The following is a 20,154-nucleotide window of genomic DNA, read 5'->3' as shown; positions in this document are numbered from 1 at the left end:
TTAGAAGTAGGAGAGTTCAGCGTATATGTCGATCCTTTCTTTCCCTTAGGGAAGATTATCTTGATTTTAGTCATTATCAATGAAAAGAACAATTTAGAGGAGAAAGAATTTGAGGAGAGAGAAAATGGAAGAAGAACAGTTTGAGGAGAGAGAAAATGGAACAGAGAAAATGAGAAAACTTTGGAAAAGAAGAACCTTTTGATGTAATAAAATGAAAAAAAAGAAAGACACGTTTTTTTTTTTTTTTTTTTAATTTAAAATAACGGACCCGTTTGGTATAACGGAGTCCGTTATATGAAACGGACTGGCCACACCATGTGGCCAGCCACATATAAAAATTATCCCAGTTTAATTAATGTAATTTTAGTCGTTTTCAAAATTTAAAAAAAAAACAAAAAAAACTTATAAACAATTTATACAAGTTTTTTATTTTTTTTTACGAGACAAATATACAAGGTTTGGTGTGTGAAGATAATATTTGAGAAAAGGAAGTGTAAATTTAAACCAATACTCCATGCTATTAAAAAAAAGACTTAATATTCCGTACTTTTTAAAAGAGGTTTACTCTAAACCCTTAAAAAATTGGATGATCGTATAAAGAATCAACCCTATTTTTTAAAACAGGTTTACATATAATTGGATGATTGTATAAAGAATCAACCCCATTTTTAATATTAGATCCTTTAATAACTGTGACGGGTCATAGGGATCCATAGAATTGCTCTCTCTCAGATTAGTCAGATATCCATTGAAGCGCACTCAACGTTCTCCATTGAAGCGGAGTTAGCGCTCTCCGTTGAGTCTAGTTCTTGTATCCCTCATTGAAGCAACTTCTGAGGTAAGTTGTATGTATTTGTTATCATCATATCAAATATCCCTAAAATTATGAGATCGATAATGGAATCAAATATCCCTAAAATTATGAATCAAATTTGGTTGCTAATGTATTGCACAACACTTTAATGTTAGGATTTAACTATGAAATCAGAGCTCTTTTCCCTCCTGCCCTGCCTCAGGGACGGGCCTGTATAATTGATTGTTGAACTGTATGTTATGTATAATTCCTAAGGTTATAAACCGTTCACAACGACGAATATAGGTGCCATTTCAAACGCCCGTAGTAGCCAATAGAGGTGTCTTGAAGTTTTACTTAACTACGAAAGTATATAATCAAAGAATTTGTAGTCTTGATCCTCCTGCTAAACCAAGCATAACAACAATCAAACACTAATATGGCGACGGAGGTGAAGTCAAAGAGCAGTGTACCGGAAACCCAACTCCTAGAAAAGATATCCGCCGCTATCTCCGCCATTACCACCGCCAAATACGTCGACGACGTCATTTTAGCTCTTCATTCCGTCGCAATCCTCATTTTTCCCGTCGATACTTCCTCCCTTTCAGGTGGGTGCTAAAACAACTCCATGTTTCCTGTTAATTTCTTCAATTTTTTGCATTTTTCTCTTGGATTTTCATTTTTTTAAGCACCCATTACTCATAAATGTTACAAGAAATAGTAATTTGAAGCATATGAACTTGGAAAACTCGAGAATTTATCTATTTGCTGTGTATAAACAATGAATTTTGAGAATTAAATTAAGCATTGATTGAAAGGGGAAAACGTGGAGTTTGCTAAAGGTCTTTTATTTGTGTGCTCATTGAATTGGCAGGAGTGATTTCAGAGAGATACAGGGATCAGGTAAATTCTATCATTATTCTCTGACTTTTTAATAAGTTTTTCTACTCTTTTTTCGCCGTGAAAACCCTTATTCGAACTTATTAGCCCTCATTAGAACGTATTGTATCGAAATAGCTGATATCTTGTTCATGCATACATGAAACAATGTACTTTAATGTTTTAAGGCTTGCTAGAAGTTTAATGTTTCTCGTTGTGAATCTTGCACAAATGCCAAATGGGTGCCTCTTTTTTGCCGCATCTTGAGTTTTGACTACTCACCCACCCTTACCTTTAAGAAAGTTGCATTTGTAGACTACAATTCCAACTCTCGGTACTTTGGTGGGGGGGGGGGGGGGGTGACTGTCTTTATGGGATTATAGTTGTAGAATTTTTGCTATTGTTGGTGTGGGTTGTTGATGTATGATGATGCTATTGACATTAATATTCCAGCTCAATCAATTAGAAGTACCCTATGCAAGTGAGGGGAGGAACCACGTGTGGGAAGTCTTCTATAAAGGAGTTTCATTTCCTACATTAGCTCGATTTTTGATTCGTGGTATGTTTTCTGATTTTCGTGTTTAACGCTTTTCAATGATATGGTATGTTAGATACATTGATGTTACATCAGTATGACGAAAAGAAGTTCAGTAGCAATATCATGACAAACTGGGTCATTTTGTTTAGTGAATGGATGCAAGAGGAGAAGTCTTTCAATTAGGAAAATTGTACTTATGAATCTTGTCAGTTGTCACTTTGTAATAGTTTCTTGCTTCCACTGTTTGAAAAGATAGAACTTACCTACATCCACTATTCCATGCTAATAATCAAGATGCTTAACATCCTCTTTTCAAATTTTATACCCTTTGCGATTTACTAAACCTCTCAATCTATTACCTTAGAAGGTCAGAAGAGGAGGAAAATGGTTTGAACATGAGTTTTACAGTTGTTAATTGATAGTTCTGGAGGGTAAAGTCTAATATACCCTTGAGAGAAAAGTTTCTGTGGAAGCTAGTGGAGTAGTGGTCATGATGGCCAAAGAAATAATATGTCATATATGAATTTGCCTGTGGCTTTGCTCAAACTTGAGTTGGATTTGTAGTCTGTTTGGGGTGGTTTTCGAATTCTGTGAATTATGGCCTAGACGCTTTCTAGTTGTGAATGTGCAAAAAATCAATAATTGGGGGAAGGAAATATTAGTCTTAGTCTATTAGTAGGGACTTGGGGAATAAGTTATAGGTTTGTTATGAGAGTTTTCTATAAATAGGCCTCATTAGGAGGAATAAGGAATGTTAAAAAATTGTGAGGTTTAGTTATTGGGAGAGAGTGAGCCTCTCGAAAGCTCATAATAGGAGAGCATCCACCTCTCGAAAGTGGAATTATCATCCAAGTTAGTGTAATTCTCATCTAATCAATATAATCAGCCTTTTTCTTCTGTTTTTCTGCCATTACTAGTGCTGGAAACCATGCTAATTTCTAGCAGAATGCTAGTTGTATCTTTTTTTTTTCCTTTCAAAGTTAAGCTACTTGAGTGACTTGGAGAAGCTTGACTTGGTTGAGGTTATTATCTGCTAGCTCAATATATTCACTTCATGGTTACAATGCTTTCTTCTTTTGATGATTTTGCAGATGTTGCTTCCAATTGGTTATCTTGCTTCCCTTTGACTGCAAGGAAGCTGGTTTATGATGTATTTTTCGTAAAAGGTCTCATTTTTGAGGTTGTTCAAGCATTGATTCCTTCTCTAAATCATAGTACCAGTGTTGTAAGATCAAATACTGAAAGGTGATTGTGATGCTGATAATGCACTTGTCGAGTTTCAGATTTGTCCTTGCTAGACACGATTTCTTGTCGAATTTTCTCATGTTCTTACTGGAAGTTTGGTTGCAATTTGTCTACCAGATGCAATTGTAAATTTATATAATGTCGCTCACAATTTCACTCTCCAAATATTCACAGATTAGTTGCACTCTGCTTGTTAGAAAATGAAGGAGCTCTTCAGCTGGCTAAGGAACTGGATGTTTACCATGAATCTAATGATAACTCTGCTTCTTTAGTCAAGCTGACAGTATCTAGAGTGGCACAGCTTGTTGCATCTGTCCCAGACAAAACACGGCCTGGAGCTCTTAAATCTCTTTCATCTCAGTATCCTTTCTTATTCTACTGAATATGTATGCTTAATTCAGCTTCTTAAAGTGAACTCCAAAATGGACATTTTGCACATTTCCTGATATTTATGAAGGATTGTTGAATCTTTGTGTTACTGGAAAGATATCTACTGAGTATATGTATTAAGCTGGGCAGCTCTGGTTGTTTATTCTTGACAAAGGCTCTTAGTTTATTTTTTAAGAGCATCACTATCCAGCTTCTGGATGGAGCAGAAGAAAAAAGCAGGAAGTTATATGGCAAAGAAGTTTACACTGATGTGGATGGTTCCTTCCTATTTGTTGCAGAAATGTTTGCTCGCATTTGTCGACGTGGATCAGCTGGTAAAACATTAATGCTGCAATTTCCATTGGCTACTGTTGAGCTTGCAATTTTTGGCTTTTAGCACTGAATTTTCCTGGTTAATTGTGGTAACAATTACTGAAATTTCTGAGCATTAAAATTGGGTAATAGATTTCTACTATTTGCTCCATTATCATTATCAAATGTTAGGTATATATATTATATATATGATATATGTATACATTTAGCAATCTAACTTTCTTAGAGTAAAATTTTTGGCCCATATAATATGTAAACATGTTACATGTCTCAGAAAATGGTAAAAGATACTGAGACAAGATTATTGATTTTTTCGGGCAATGGCAATGAAAGTATGAAACAAATAGTATTTCTGTAGCTTCTACTTTATGCACTGCTTGTTTCCAACCTTTATTTGTTTTAATTTTTTTGAAATTTATCAAGTTATCTCGGTCCATTTATGACTGTCCAGATATGATAGGACGAACTCATTTCCTGTAGGTGCAGGGCAGGCTGTAGGGGGCTCAGATGCTTCATGTGGGGTTTGAACTATCCAACTGTCTGGGGCGCTAGGGTGGGTGGGGTGCATTGTAAGAGTGCTTGCAAACACATAATCCCTGGCAGGGAATGCCTTATACGTTAATACGTTTCCAATCAAGGATTTAATTTTGGAAAGAGTTAGATTTTGTGAGGAGTAGACTATTTAGTTGAAACCAGCTTGGCCAGTTCTTCAATAGTACACAGCAAGTGCTACCTGTAAATCGAGTGATATATCTGTTTGTCATATTCCGTATGTTTATATATGAATCATAAGTTTGGTAATTATGTGCTGTAAAATTTATGGAATGCTTATGATTCCACCAACCATAGTGAATCATGAAGTGTCTTTTGCATGTATCATAATAACACTCTGGTCTTTGAGAGGATGGTAGTTGAATGGTAAATTTGGGGATACATGAGATCTGTTCGATAGTAGGGAATAGGAATTTTTTGTTTGAGGAAAAGAGGAATTAAATGTGATTAAGGAGGTTTTCCATGCTTTTGTTTGCTATGAGGGGAGGATGGTTGGGTAAGTAGAACCTTATTAGCTATATCACTGGTGGTGTTGATGGTATTTCAATTTAAGCCTCTTTTTTTACTGTACAACATCTGGAACTTTTCTAATCTAGTGCTTCTTCCCTGTATGATAGTACAACAACAACAACAAAGCCTTTGTCCCAAAATGATTTGGGGTCCTCTATGATAATAAATTACGTACTCCCGTTCCTTTTTGTTTTCTACCCTTTCTTCATATGTTTGTTCCTTTTCGTTCTTTACACTTCTACTTTATTCCATTTTTGGCAATGTGTTTTTTTTGCACACTTTTATACGTTACCCCACACAGAAGGGCATACTTTTCCCCACATGATTAATTTTGCCACTTAAACCCCACTATTTCAATCTCTTTATCCCTTTTTTAAATCTTATGCAAATAGTAAGCATCAAGAACATTAAGGAGGAGCAAAGGTAGTACATCTGATGAGAACTAAAAAAAGAAAATAATTACACACAACTTTCTTTGTTACTCCTTCACTTGAGGTACTCTTTCCTCCCTAAATTAGATTTGACACTTATCATAACACATACTTTTAGGTGATAAGTTGTTTGCTAGCTTTAGTAGTTATTTTTATTGAAATGGTAAATGTAGTTTAATACAGTGATTTTTTTTAAACAAAAAAGTAGGTGTGAAAGGAGATAATGAGGTATTGTTTTATTTAGTGCAATAGAGTGTGGGACACTATCTTTTTAGTAGTGGAGATGAGATTTCGAAAGATGGAACGTAAAGATTTATGTGAGAGAGTGAGACAGATGATATAGGAATGTGTAAAACGAATCTGCTACAAAGTGAGTAATGTATTAAACTTTTTAGATGTCATTGACCATTTGTTTGGATTTTGAAAGCTTCAAACTTACATTAGTGACCATGTGGAAATTGTCCCCCATCCCCCCTACACTTATATATGTGAAGCAAAATAGACAATTAGATAATTGTCTATTAAAGGGAGCAGTCTTTAATGCTGACTTGAAATGCTGACTGCAGATTTGCTGGTAAGTGAGGTGATCCCCCGAATTCATAGACATGTACGAAACCTTTTATCGTCCCATGACAAGGATATTATCACTGAGAAAAGTTTCAAATCAGACCCCAGTTTCCAGTTCTGGTTATTGATGATAGGAACCATTAAAGATGCATATGTTTTGGAAAAAATGACTGAGCAAATCTTGCATCAGCTGGTATATGAAAGTGCAAACGACACCGAAGCATATTGGATACTATGGATTTTATTTCATCAGTCATTTCAACATCAGACAACAGTCAGGTGAGAGCAATTTTTTTACAATTATCAAGTATAGGTTTAGTTTGATGATGTAAAAGTTGGTTAATTAATTGCCGTTTTATTTTTCTTATTTTTTTGTTTGATTTGTTCTTTAATTGGACAATGATTGATACTTTTCTTGGTGGTGGTTTGCACTGCACTAAATAACTATATAGAATTTGGACGAGCTTAATGTCAGATTTTATGTTTCTAGGACTCTACATTTCACTTGAAGAATACATGCCAGATTCTTGACATCCCTATTACTCAATAGTCCTACACAAGTATGGGCAGTTGATACATCATTTTGCACCAAAAATATTACTAACCATAAAATTGCCAGTGACTCTTTAACACACACCTGTGTCTAATACCTCATTTTATTAACATTGGTCAAATATGGAAGTTTGGAAACATCCATGTCCAAAAATGGATTGTTATATAATTATGTATTCTGTCTTGAATAGGGGTTTTATTTTTTATTTATGAATGAAAAACGCATAAGCAGACTTACATTGTTATCTACTTTCTACCTAGGGTCATATTTGTTGATAAATTTCTCCTCTTGAAAGTACTTCCATTCTGCTGCTTGAGATGGATACTCCAGTTTGCTGTTTTTGGTTGCCCTTTTGATGATGGCAAGTTGAAGAAAAGTGAAAACAATCATGTTCTGTTGGAAGCTGTCAGCCGTGTTGTACAAGTATGGTCTACTCGGGAATTTGTACAATCGGCTCCTTTAGAGCAGCAATTCTGTATCCTTTTCGGAAGATATTTCTGTGTGATTATTTGCTACTACTTCTTATATCTCCGTGTAATTCCACTATATATTTGGTAATATCTAAACACCGAATGCCACTAATATTTATAGTTACTTGTGTTTTGGAATGCATTTCACCTTAACCTGAACTGCAGATGTAACAGCTGTGGCAGGTCTTTTGTTGGAGAATATGTCTAGGGAAGAGCTAGACTCGACCAAGGATGTTATGCGCTTAATTCTTGAAGGAGTTAGCTGTACAATCTTGAACCCTCTCAAATGTGTGTGTGTGTGTGTGTGTGTGTGTGTGTGTGTGTTTTTTTGCAAGTTATTTCAAAGCTTACCAGTGTGCTCTCTTTTCTTGATAGGTAGACTGGAGAACCCTGATGAATTAGTCAGAAAAATGGCAAGCAATGTGGCACTTGTATTTTCTAAGGTAGTTGATCCAAAAAATCCTCTTTACCTTGATGATAGCTGTAGAGAAGAAAATGTAGATTGGGAATTTGGATTACCCTCCTCAAAGGGTGCTTTGTCTCGTAAAAATAGAACCTCCAACAACGTGGTGAATGCAGAATCAAATGATAAAGGTGTGCATATGGAAAGCCAAAACCATGGAGATACACATGAAAGAGAAAGCAAGTTGAATCCTGACAAAAAGAAACCTTTTGAGCTTATGTTGGTTGATCCGGATGAGATTGTTGATCCAGCATCATTGAACGATGAGTTTCTCACTGGTGAAGAGGTGGATGATAACGCAAGTGAAGATTCTGAATCCTCAAGTGACTCATCATTGCAGCCTTATGACTTGACAGATGATGACAGTGATCTTAAGAAGAGGATCTCTCAGTTGGTGGATGTTGTTGGGGCCCTTCGAAAATCTGATGATCCTGATGGAGTAAGCCTTGTTATTCAGCCTCATTTCTAGTTATATTTCTTTTCTTAACTGTTTGGGGATAAGGTGCTGTGCATCTAGATTGTAAATTGCAGGAGCTGTGCTATGGCTATGGTGGTGTTGGTGATATTTAAATTGATATTGCAAAATACTGGTCTTAAATTGCACATACATTATAAAATAATTCAGAAAAGGGCCAAGGTGAGGGGGATATTGCAGGTGACTTGGGGTCTAGAAAACTAGGAAAATTTTATCACCCTGGACTTTAAGTACAATTGTCCTGGATACTAATGGGGGATACTAATTTTATCAATCTTTAAATCTAAGTTAGCAGCAAAGCAAGCATGCACACTTGTGCTGGGGGATACTAATGGCTGCCAAATGTAGTTGTAGTGTTCAACTCAAACCTAAAGGTGCATATATAAGACAAGATGACCTGTGATAGTATGTTCCTCATATGGTATTCATCCCAACCCTGTCTTCGTTTCTCCTGTTTTCGTTCCCCCTGACCTTTCGCTCATTAAGCTCAGAGTCTTTAATTGATTTTAGCTCTACAAGAACACATTTCTGCTTGTGCTGTAACCAAGCATCTTTTGACATAGTCCTTGAAATGTCTGTCTTGTAGTAAATCTTGTTGTGAATGAAGGGATTATTATGCTCAAGTTAAAAAAGGGAGTGTTTTATTTACCTTTCTCCTAGTTATCACTTATTTGAACCTATCTGAACTTTTAGGCATTATCTTAGCTGAAATAAGGTGCAACAAGATGAACAGAACAGGGCCTAATTCTTGTCATGTTGAGGGCTCTGCTCTATTACTCTATCGAGTTAGATAAGTTTTCAGCAAATAAGAAGTTAAGGGGTTGGTTTTGTTTTGTTTCGTTTCTTAATTTTTGCAGATGCATTGTTGGGGGGATCTTTGTGAAGTTACAATTCATAAAAAAATTATAACTGAATTTAATTAGCATTAATTTTCAAATCAAATATAGAGTACTCTATAATAACACGAATTTTAAAATGTTGCTGCCTAATATCCGACAACACTCTAAATTTAAAGAAAAGCCAGCTGAGGGGGCCCTCTTTTCTTTTCCTTTGTGTAATTTGATGTACCTGTAGTTCGATCAAATAATTTCAATTTATACTGCTCCTGTTTGTGGATGTTCTTGCTTTTTGGAATTTCCATTTTTGCATTCTTTTTTACATTATTCATTATAGCGGAAAGGATGATGATTTGACACCATATAGAAATATGTTTAGATAATTATGCTCACTTTTTATGCAGGTTGAAAGAGCTCTTGATGTTGCAGAAAAGCTTGTGCGAGCATCACCTGATGAACTTCGGCATGTAGCCAGTGATCTAGTAAGAACCCTTGTACAAGTCCGTTGCACTGATTCAGTGGTAGAAGAAGAGGAAGATTCGGCTGAAGAAAAAAGGCAGAAGGCACTGGTTGCATTGCTTGTGACGTGCCCTTTTGAATCTGTAAATACCGTGAATAAACTTTTATATTCTCCTCATTTGGATGTGAGCCAGCGCATCATGATACTTGATGTCATGACAGATGCTGCTGAGGAACTTGCTAATGCTAAAACCATTGTTAGGAAAACCCACCCAAAATCTCTGATATCATCCGCATCTGAACCTCAACCCTGGTTCTTGCCTAGTAGCAAAGGGCCATCTGGAGCTGGATCCTGGAAAGAAATCCCTGATACACTTCCTTTCTCTTCATTGAATTTGACCAACCGGTTTGAGAGAGAGCTTCCTTCAAAGTCTGTGGAAATCAAAGGAAAAACTCGCCGATGGGGTCGTAAACCAGCAAACTTGCAGGGTAGCGTGAATGACTGGTCTCAGAACAAGTTTCCTCTTTATGCGGCAGCATTTATGCTTCCTGCTATGCAAGGGTTCGATAAGAAAAGCCATGGAGTTGACTTGCTCGGAAGGGATTTCCTTGTTTTAGGGAAACTTATTTATATGCTTGGAGTTTGTGTCAGATGCATAGCTCTGCATCCAGAAGCATCTACTTTGGCTCCTGCTCTTCTGGACTTGCTAAGGTCAAGGTATTGAATAATATGATTATTGAATAATTAGCCTAATAATTTCCTCATCACATAATTTCTCCCCTTTTCTCAATAATGCTTAATATGAAGTGAACATAAGGGAAGATAACTCATCTAAGCACACTTCCAAGCATAATGTAATACAAAAATTTATGTGGGATCTGGTAGGGATTTGTTTTTGATTTTGAAAGGAATTTCTGCCATTATAATAACCCACTGAATTAAAGGTTTTTCTGTATGCTTAATAATTTTTTCCTGTGTTTATTAATGCTGAACAAATGGATTTACTTGGATGCAGGGAGGTATGCCAACATAAGGAAGCATTTGTTCGGAGATCAGTCCTCTTTGCTATATCATGCTGTTTGAATGCACTTCACCCCTCATTTATAGCATCTTCCTTAATGGAAGGGAATGAAGAAATTTCTAGAGGACTTGAGTGGGTTCGGACATGGGCACTTCAAATAGCCGAATCAGACACTGATAGAGAATGTTGTACGGTGAGTTAGATTTGGTGAAAGATATGTCACTTCAAATTTTATAAACATGCTCTAATGGTTTTAATGGTTTTTGGTGCATATAGATGGCCATGGCATGCCTTCAGCTTCATGCACAGATGTCTCTCCAAGCTTCCCGAGCTTTCAACTCCACTGAAAGCAGTCAGCAAAAGCAAAGCATCGGGCTTCCGTCTAATCTGGCAAAGGGGGTTATCAGAATTCCTGGATCCAACAGTTTTCTTGGCTAATTGGGTTTTGATATTAGTAGGCTGTACTGTACAGTTAGGCATTGTTGCAATCCACTGTGAATATTACTTGCATCTCATAGGTAGCTACTTAAGTGTTGATGTTTTCTATTTTAGTAGTATCTGTTATTTATTTATTCATTGTTTTTGACATTCAAACTGTATTGGGTTTTTAAGTGTTTATTAAAGCCTACTTTATTAATCTTCTTAAATTTTGATGATACTAATAAGATAACAATAAGATGAAAATGGACCCAATACATTATACATCATCTTAATGTTAGAATTTCTAATAATGGTCACAAATTCTTCACTTTCATTGCACCAAAAAAAACAAATTCTTCACTTTCAGTTTTCACCCTTCTTACCATAATTGTAACAATGAACTAAAGCTTATTTCTCCTATGCATCAATATGACTAGATCATCATTTTACAATTTCTGTTCCACAAAATGTATTTCGTGTTTGATTTCTTAATAACATTCAATGTACAAGTTTAACCATTAATATCTTTACTTACATATCTGTATGAATTTATTTTGTCGTGATTTAAAGAACAATTTTATTCTTCAGGTGAGCCGTCGGGATGACTCTGCATTACATTTCACAATTGTCTATTGACACCACGCCTTGAAGAAAAAAAAAACCTAGAAGTTCTTGGAACATTCTTGGTTCTTTTGTACCATTTGAAGTAGACCTCTCCAGTACCTTAAACCCCAGCAAAACCCCACAAAATCACGGAAAAAAGTACCAACAAATACTCTGCAAAAACAAAATTTGAAAAAAAAAAAAAAAAATCAAAATTGAAGAAATCCGCCATGGCTGCAACTTCAAGTTTCTCAAAACTCATCTCATTCTTCCCCCAAACTCAGAACACCAAAACCCAAATCCCTTCTTCCCAAAAAATCCACCTTTCATATTCTCTAAATTGCCCTTCAATCACTCTAAAAAACCCAGAAAACCCTAGAAATCGAAATGGGTTGTTTATAACATCAATGGGTACTTATAATGTGCAGGTTGTGGTTGATGAAAACGAGCATGAAGAAAAGCTGTTAAGCAGATTTAGGAGAGAAGTTTTTAGAGCTGGTGTTATTCAAGAGTGTAAGAGACGAAGATGGTTTGAGAATCCTCATGATAAGAAGAAACGTAAGTCTCGTGAAGCTGCTAAGAGGAATAGCAAAAGGTTTGGTTTCTATTTACAGATTTTATTTGGTTAATGTTCATTTTGTTCTTATTTTTTTTTTTTTTATCAATCGTGTGTGTATATGGAGAATCAAGAAATCGATAATTATGTAGACGAGATTTGATTTCAGGTCTCGGTTTTGCCGCCAAAAGCTTAATTCTTTGGTTTGAGTTGATGGATTTTATTTTATATTTGTATATAGTTCTTGGTTTTGGTATGTTGTTTTGGAGTTTTATTTTGGTTTGTTTGGTATTCAATACTCAAAACTCACCCTGTAAAATTAGGATTTTGGTAAAAATGTGAAAATCCATCATCAAAGGATCAAAGTCATCAAACAAACCTTAAGAGAAGAATTAAACTTGGGGTGGGGTGTGAACTTGTGATGGTTTTTTTAACTTTTTTTCGTGACAGTATAAGATTTTTCATGATTAATAACAGTAATTATGAAAATTGAAGCAGAATTAGAAGTGGTTTGTGAGTTACAATGACTGGAAACTCATGTTTAATTTAAGAATAGGATTTAGGTATGGTAATGTGTTTGGCCTTGTGATGAGCATTGAGGTACGCCAATCGAGTTTGTTGTTGTTTGATTGAGCTCGACTGAGCTTTACTTGGTGTTTCATATGGTGAGCAGCTACAGAATTTTGTCCCAAACTTGTAAACATGATTCTTATATGAGCCAGGAGAAATTGATGAAGGAAGTTTGAAGGTTTAGCTTCAGACTTTTCTCCTCTTTACGTGTTCTTGTCATTTTAAGGAATTTTTGTGGCTTTGTGAAGTATGGAGTTATGGACTATTGGACTGAGATTTTGCTAATAAGTTAACTACAGAAATTTGTCTATTTTTAAGATTTTAACTCCAAATTTAGGTTTTGTTAATGGAGTTATATTTTGCTTGAGGAAGAAAAGCGGATGAAAGAGCTGAAATTGAAATAGGGATTGACTTGCTATAAAATTTGAACTTTTGGGAATGATAGTGAAGTATTAGAATTTGAGGCTTTTAGAGATGAAGGTTTTGGTTTCATGGTTTCTATGAATATTGAATGATATGATTGACTTATAGAAATCTTGAAGAAGTCATATGAGGCGCAATGAAAACATAAGTTATTCCGCAGACAGACATGATGCTTATCTGCATTCCTTTGGATGTTCTGGTATATTCTGTTACTCCCTTGACCAGAGTCTAGACTCACCAGAGTAATCTTGACCAAGTTTAGTGTATTTGGTATTTGAGGACCTAATGTGTTCTGGTTTTGAACAATTTTATAGTTAATTTTGCTGCAGCTGTGGTTATATTATAACACCTATAGGGGATCCTGAAGCTTTCTTGTATTGTGCAAATACCATTTTGTAAATTAGGCGCTGCAAAGTCATTGATGGGCAAAGCTAACACTGTTTAGATAGTTTCCTACTGAACGAAGCTTTGGTTCATTAATAACATTGTTGTTTCCCTCGTTATCTTATACATAGTATAAAATTTATGTCCTGAGATTCCAATTCTGTTACGCTTTTCTGCGGAAGGAGTATTAGAGCTATTCACCCTGCTTGATGTAATACTTGACTTCAAAAGAGAATGGAATACTTGGAGTCTTGTCTCTTATGTCATACAACTTAACTACCATAAGACAGATCTTTTACCAAATGTGAGATTGTTACATGGAATCTTTGGAACAAATTAGCATTCATTATCCTTGTGGGACTTGAGAAGCTGCAACCTAATTTTATGCTTGCAATTGCAGTATTGCTTACTTATGCAACTGTACTATATATATTATTTACTCCTTTTGCCTTTAGATTTAGATAAGCCACATTTCTCCTGTGCATGCGGTTTTAGGAGAGGAATGCGGTGGGGTTTTGTTGATTTAAGTTGAATAGAAAAGAAAGGCAGTGGTAACAATTTATTGGTTTTAGGGGAAGTGAGAGAATGTATAGTGGGTTAAGGAGGTTTTGTTGGTCAATAGTGATAAAGAAACGAGGTAAATGGATAATTGACCCTAGCCAAATGAGAAATGAGGCTTTTATTTAGGCACAAGAGTTTTGACGGAAACGGGGCTTTTAATTAGGGACAGAAGGATTATCATTTTGCCTATGATGTGATGTGAGTTTTGTATGTTATTACAGTTTCCTCTACTGATATTCCGTGTTAATCTCTCTGTACTTAAAATCTGGTTGACATATTATGCGACTTTGACAGATGAAAAGGTTCTTCAGTATACTCCATAGCATCTTGCAGCTGCTACTTCGTGTTTCTCTAATATGCTTTGTACCTTTGAATTTGTGTTTCGAGATTTGAGAGAGCTTGATCTTCTGCTGCTTTCTTATTGGAATTGTCATTTTAATATTATTTCTGGCCTGTTGTAGAATTCAATTTAAGACATGTTGACTACTTGTTAATACAGGCGTTTTCAGCCAAAAGTTACTAAACAGAATCGTACTGATACTCCAAAGAAGGAAGATGATGATTTTGATAATGATAATTGGGAGCTTCCTGAAGGCGCCCTTCCCTATTGACCAAGCTGATGCAGTTGCTAGCAGGTGACATGCTGACAATGACAGATACTGAGATACAAAGCTAAATTTTCAATACATATTGACCTGAGTTTTGGATTATGAGTTTATGACACTGTAAAGAGCAGTATAGTATGAACATTAGAAGTATATGTTATCTCTATTTGTTTGAATTACTTAGTATTATTGGTGTTGCTAATATCACGTTTCAAATTCAAAGAGGTAACTCTTATGTATCTTGATCATCAGTACAAGCTGAAAAATGTATGAAGAGGGTTTGTGGTACATGTCATGCCCACTTGATTAATGTGCTTTGATTATACTACAATATGCTTTCGATTCAGGATCACAAATCACAAATTAGCTAATGAAATGTGTACCAATTTTGTATGTCTGGTTTAGTTTAAAAAGCTCCAATGTTTTAGCAAACTTGTTCAAATATCGCTAATTGGGCTAATTGGCTAATGCATATAACTCTATACCCAGCTAGGGCAACCGCTCAATTCTCACCATTAACTTAAATTACAAATGGTGCAGTTATTTTTTCGCTCCATTATAAAAGTTATTAGTATTAATTTGCCAAATTCAACACTTCAAGAATATACAAGTTATTTTTTTGGTTTCGTCTATAATTAAGTTACAAGATCTCTCTAATTCAAGTGAAGAAAACAGTTTCAACTCCTACAAAGTACATTGAAAAGTGTCGGGATTCTTTCAAACAAAAACCTGTTAGTATGCTACTACACTCAATTTGCCGTATATGCCTCACATACTAGGACTTGTATCATTGTATGAGCAAGTAGATGTGTCAATTTGGTTACTTGGGTTGAGTTTGGTGAGCTCGAAGTGGGTTAAGTCAATTTTAAAGGTAAGTTGTGTAAAATTATTGTGTTATTAAATCGGGATTTTTATCGAATCGAGTTAGTTTTTAACACCTCTATAAGCAAGCTCGTTTTAACAGACGACTGTCCAGCCCACACATTGTTTTAAGAGGAAATACAAACGTACTCTCTTTACAATTACAGTTTCTCCTTCTCCAAGCAAACAAAAAGAAAACACAAACCTCTTTACTCAGAGAGGAGAGAGAAACTCGAGAAAGAAGCCATGGAAGCTAAAGAAGATTCACAAAATGAGCACCTTAAACTCGCTAACAAGATCTTCCATCTTACTCATCCCGATGTTGAGGATATCGAGAAAGTTCGTCTCAAAGATGAGGTCTTATCTTCCATCAAATCTGACTGTAAGTTGTTTTTTTTTTTCGATTCAAACCCTAATTCTTCATTTCAATCATATTTTTAGAATCAAATTGTGTTTAATTTTGTGTTTTATTGATTTTGCAGTTATGGTTTCGCTTTATGAAACCCTAGCTGGTAATGGAGTGTTGGAGTTGGATCAATCGCTGCTTGATTCGATGCGGCAAAGTATTGAAGATGAGCTTAAGAAACTCGATGAGAAGTGAGTTTTCTGTGAATTTTGATTTAGGGTTTGTTGGATTGTTAAATTGTAGCTTTTATAACTAAGTATTTATTTTTGTTAAATGCAAGTTAATTTGATTTTTTTAGGGTTTTTTTCTATGCTGTATTCTAAAGAATTTTTCTATCAAAGTTAATTTGATTCACTATCTTTTAGCTGAAACACTATAAGTTGAAGGGGGTTGGGGTGCATTGAGTTGGGAATGCTACAAATCTGTGAAATGAAACCATTAGCCTTGACGTAAATATGCTTCTTTGTGTTGCTATTACTGATGTACGGGTTATCAATTTGGGTTGTTCTATGTTACTTAGACCTGGGCAATCAAGTAGGCCGTATTAAAATTTCTAAAATTGAAGCAAAATGGAATATTGAAGTGTCTATACCTATGTTAGAGTGTCTAGGATCTGACAAGGGTACTTGAGGTGAAATGAGAGTAGTGTTGTGTGGTGCTATACATTAGAGGGGCTTATCACTGTCTAAATAGATCTTCCTGCTCCATCATGCTTGTCTAGTACTGTACTAATTAGTGGATCAGTACTGTCCTTCAATATTGGTTGTTAACTCTGTATGTGGTAAATGTTTTTGTGTAACCTCCCATTGCTCTCTCTCATAGAGGTGCTAAGCGCATCTAATAACATTGAGAACTTATATTTTCTACATTTTTGCTGTGATGTATAACTGGAATTATATGACAAGTAAGTCATAATTTCTTTTATTTCAATCCCCAATTGTGAATTTGTTATAGAAATTAGCTTTAAAGGTGAAACATTTCCACATGTTTTGGATGAATTGTAATGATCCAGTGATGTATGATGCTCGTTGATATCGTTCCAATTCCCAAAAATGGGGCTTTATCATATTTGGTAAAGCTCTAGAGGTGGAAATGAAGAGACATCTGAGGATCTATGACTTCTAGATTTTTCTAGTTACACCTTCGTTTGAATACTTGGATAGTTGGATGTAACAGATTCTTTGTATTCCTTTGAGTTCAATAGAAGCACATACATCCGAGTGCAGAATATTTGTTCTTTGTTCACTTACAAAGGTTGTGTCAGTGAGGCAAAGTGTTGTCCCCTGAAACTAGCTTGTAATCGTTATCAGTCATGAGTAAAAGTGTAAAGATTTCAGGAACTTTACCTAAAGGTTTTCTGAAATTTACCTAAAATTAGTTTATGTATTGTATTGTATTGTATTGGAAAGACTCCTTAATTTCTGATCAATATTGTTTTACCTCTTTAACTTTTTTGATTAGTTTGATAAAGAAATAAGGTAATTTTGATATTGTGACTGTTACTGATGCTGGCCATGGATCATATTGTGTTCATTTTACATGCTAGACTAGTCAATGCTTGATTTGCTGTTTTCTTTTTATCTAGAGGGTAGGTAGTGGTTTTAGTTTGTTTAATCTCTTTGCCTGTTGCATGGTTATGCTTCTTGTAAACTATGAAGCTCATTGAAAAAATAGCTTTACATCTTTATGACCTTTGTTTTTATCTGTTCTTTTTTGGTGTAGGATAGCTGATGCTGAAGAAAACTTGGGCGAAAGTGAAGTTCGAGAAGCTCATTTGGCAAAGTCTTTATTCTACATAAGAACTGGTGATAAAGTAAGGACCTCTTCAGCAGATCATTTCTATTGATTTTTTCGGGGGTTTAGGACTGTCCTAAGTTGTAACATTACTTCTAACCATTCCTTAATCTGATTTATATTTAGGATAAAGCATTGGAGCAGCTCAAGGTAACTGAGACCAAAACTGTTGCAGTTGGTCAGAAAATGGATCTGGTGTTCTTTACTCTTCAAGTTGGATTGTTTGATATGGACTTTGATCTGATTTCCAAAAGCATAGATAAAGCCAAAAAGTAAGTTGCAAGGAATCATCATAATTCTCTGCAATATATTGCACTTTAGATTCTTGAGTGTCTTAATCAATTTGTTCTTTTTTTATTTACGGTGTCTATTTCTTAATTTCAGCCTGTTTGAGGAAGGAGGTGATTGGGAAAGAAAAAATCGATTGAAGGTGTATGAGGGGCTCTATTGCATGTCTACTCGAAATTTCAAGAAAGCAGCTAGCTTATTTTTGGACTCCATCTCAACTTTCACAACATATGAGCTTTTCCCTTATGATACCTTTATATTCTACACTGTCCTTACCAGTATCATATCCCTTGATAGAGTTTCCTTGAAACAAAAGGTAATCTAATAGTAATTTTATTTCTGTATCCTCCTGAATTTGTTATTCCATTGACATAGTGGTATGTATTAATGTTCATGGACATGTGACAGGTAGTGGATGCACCTGAGATTTTAACTGTGATCGGAAAGATTCCTCATTTGTCCGAGTTCCTGAACTCACTCTATGATTGTCAATACAAGTCATTTTTCTCTGCATTTGGTGAGTAAGATTAGTTTCTTTTTTTTGCCTACTGTGACCACTTCGTGTGTTGTTTATTGCATATTTCACTTGTGTTTTAGTACCTGCCATCTTTTTGGCTAGTTTGTCTGTTCCGACTCTTATCAGTCTACTGTGGTAATCAGGCTTTGGTGTGGGGATGCAAAGTGGGGGCCGGGGGGGGGGGGGGGTTGGTTTGGAAAATAACTCAATATAATAGTGGGCATGCTCATCTTCCCTCTGTCCTCCTCCTGGAAATTTAATTTTTCAGTTTAGATGCTGCGGCAAATTAATGGGTAATAACGATCACATCAATATTATCTTTGTGATGTGCAGCTGGTCTGACAGAACAAATAAAGTTTGACCGCTATTTGCATCGACACTTCCGCTATTACATGAGGGAGGTCAGGACTGTCGTTTACTCTCAGTTTCTGGAATCATACAAGAGTGTGACCATTGAAGCAATGGCGAAGGCTTTTGGCGTGACAGTGGAGTTCATTGACCTGTGAGTATTCTTAATTTTACTTTGTGGTGGAAAAGTATCTAATTTCAAGCTGCTGCTTGAAAAATAAAGTGTTTTCTTACGGCATTTGAAATTCCAAACCAGTCCCTTAAAAAGCTAAAAGTATTCAGTTTTTGAAAAAAAATTAGGAAATTTTCACTTTTGCTACCACTCAAACACCCCTATTTCACTTTTGCTACCATCTAAAATTTTATTTTATTTTGCTACCACCTAAAATCTCATAATTTAAATTTCACTACCACTTAACGGAATCCGTTAGGGTTCCGTTAAGTTCATTAAAAAAGAAAAATACCCAGCCACCCTCAACTGCCCAGCCCCTCCCGTCAGCCACTTTCCCCCCTCCCCCCCTGCCGGCAGCTGGCGCCCAAAGCTTCGGAGTGCCCTGCCCCTCCCGTCGGCTGTATAAATGTCATTTTAGATGGTAGCAAAAGTGAAATAGGGGTGTTTGAGTGGTAGCAAAAGTGAAAATTATAATGGAGAAGCAAGATCAAATGACATATATACAGCTTATAAGCTGGATTGAGGCCTTTTTTTATTTGCCCTTCACCCCTTTTTTAATTGCTGAAGCAAAGGAAAATTGAAATTAGTCAAATTACTCCCTTCATCTGTTTAGGTTTTCAAGATGAGCCATATTTGTTAATTTTTGCAATTCTGAGAACTAAAATTTGGCTTTCCAGGGAGTTGTCTCGCTTTATAGCAGCTGGAAAGCTGCACTGCAAAATTGACAAGGTAGCTGGTGTTCTTGAGACCAATCGGCCTGATGCGAAAAATGCTCTCTATCAAGCAACTATCAAGCAAGGAGATTTCTTACTAAACAGAATCCAGAAGCTGTCTCGTGTGATTGATCTGTAAATTTAGTAAGAAATTTGAAGCTTGCAGTTTGATCTTTTAGCTAGAGAATTCTCCTTTCATGAGTCAGGAAATTAAGTGTTCAATTTAATGTTTCTGCGTAATTTTGGAGAAAGATTAGCCATTGCAAATTAAAATCAATTTTATTGTATACGCTTACTTTTGTAAACATTTTTACCTGAGTTGAAGATCAAGCGTCAATGTGTTCTGGCTATCCTAACTGGCTATGTATGACTAGTATGAGCATAACCTTACTGGCCTTGCTTCTTGTGTTTGATCAATCTAAGTTGTTGCTTACAGTT

The 20,154-nt window shown here is 35.7% G+C and overlaps 3 protein-coding genes across 8 annotated transcripts; all 3 read left to right on the top strand.

The window, feature by feature from the left end:
• Positions 1-656: 656 nt before the first annotated feature.
• On the top strand, positions 657-11,636 carry LOC145570244 (uncharacterized). Of its 6 annotated transcripts, XR_014096418.1 has the most exons (15): positions 657-838; positions 1,100-1,401; positions 1,668-1,696; positions 2,126-2,231; positions 3,302-3,455; positions 3,630-3,815; positions 4,008-4,159; positions 6,217-6,496; positions 7,031-7,245; positions 7,406-7,528; positions 7,616-8,142; positions 9,419-10,191; positions 10,490-10,688; positions 10,772-11,013; positions 11,504-11,636. XR_014096418.1 is itself a non-coding variant. In XM_081629280.1 (14 exons), the coding sequence occupies exons 2-14, from the start codon at positions 1,233-1,235 to the stop codon at positions 10,931-10,933; spliced, it is 3,075 nt and encodes a 1,024-aa protein (XP_081485406.1). In that variant the 5' UTR covers positions 657-838; positions 1,186-1,232; the 3' UTR covers positions 10,934-11,136. The 6 variants fall into 6 exon arrangements, 5 of the variants coding, with proteins under 5 accessions (XP_081485406.1, XP_081485408.1, XP_081485407.1 ...); XM_081629280.1 differs by lacking the exon at positions 11,504-11,636 and having other exon boundaries at positions 1,186-1,401; positions 10,772-11,136; XM_081629282.1 differs by lacking the exon at positions 11,504-11,636 and having other exon boundaries at positions 7,406-7,504; positions 10,772-11,136.
• A 111-nt stretch (positions 11,637-11,747) lies between these two features.
• LOC145570245 (small ribosomal subunit protein bS21c-like) lies at positions 11,748-14,803 on the top strand. The gene is made up of 2 exons (XM_081629283.1): positions 11,748-12,113; positions 14,512-14,803. Exons 1-2 carry the CDS (start codon positions 11,749-11,751, stop codon positions 14,621-14,623), a joined length of 477 nt encoding a protein of 158 aa, XP_081485409.1. The 5' UTR covers position 11,748; the 3' UTR covers positions 14,624-14,803.
• An 843-nt stretch (positions 14,804-15,646) lies between these two features.
• LOC145570243 (26S proteasome non-ATPase regulatory subunit 6 homolog) lies at positions 15,647-19,952 on the top strand. The gene is made up of 8 exons (XM_081629277.1): positions 15,647-15,860; positions 15,961-16,075; positions 17,607-17,697; positions 17,805-17,950; positions 18,063-18,282; positions 18,375-18,483; positions 18,817-18,985; positions 19,681-19,952. The coding sequence occupies exons 1-8, from the start codon at positions 15,725-15,727 to the stop codon at positions 19,853-19,855; spliced, it is 1,161 nt and encodes a 386-aa protein (XP_081485403.1). The 5' UTR covers positions 15,647-15,724; the 3' UTR covers positions 19,856-19,952.
• The last annotated feature ends 202 nt before the right edge of the window (positions 19,953-20,154 follow it).

The sequence above is a fragment of the Chenopodium album genome, chromosome 12, assembly GCF_948465745.1.
Source record: "Chenopodium album chromosome 12, dcCheAlbu1.1, whole genome shotgun sequence".
NCBI classification, from domain to species: domain Eukaryota; kingdom Viridiplantae; phylum Streptophyta; class Magnoliopsida; order Caryophyllales; family Amaranthaceae; genus Chenopodium; species Chenopodium album.
The sequence above is the reverse complement of the archived record's forward strand: the minus strand, read 5'-3'. Positions and strand labels throughout refer to the sequence as shown.

Coding starts and splice junctions, on each gene's coding strand:
- LOC145570244 (XM_081629280.1), top strand. CDS start 1,233: ATGGCGACGGAGGTGAAGTCAAAGAGCAGTGTACCGGAAACCCAACTC. Junction 8,143..9,418: donor AATCTGATGATCCTGATGGA/GTAAGCCTTGTT, acceptor CTTTTTATGCAG/GTTGAAAGAGCTCTTGATGT. Junction 10,192..10,489: donor CTGGACTTGCTAAGGTCAAG/GTATTGAATAAT, acceptor ACTTGGATGCAG/GGAGGTATGCCAACATAAGG.
- LOC145570245 (XM_081629283.1), top strand. CDS start 11,749: ATGGCTGCAACTTCAAGTTTCTCAAAACTCATCTCATTCTTCCCCCAA. Junction 12,114..14,511: donor GCTAAGAGGAATAGCAAAAG/GTTTGGTTTCTA, acceptor TTGTTAATACAG/GCGTTTTCAGCCAAAAGTTA.
- LOC145570243 (XM_081629277.1), top strand. CDS start 15,725: ATGGAAGCTAAAGAAGATTCACAAAATGAGCACCTTAAACTCGCTAAC. Junction 17,698..17,804: donor ACATAAGAACTGGTGATAAA/GTAAGGACCTCT, acceptor ATTTATATTTAG/GATAAAGCATTGGAGCAGCT. Junction 18,283..18,374: donor GAGTTTCCTTGAAACAAAAG/GTAATCTAATAG, acceptor GACATGTGACAG/GTAGTGGATGCACCTGAGAT.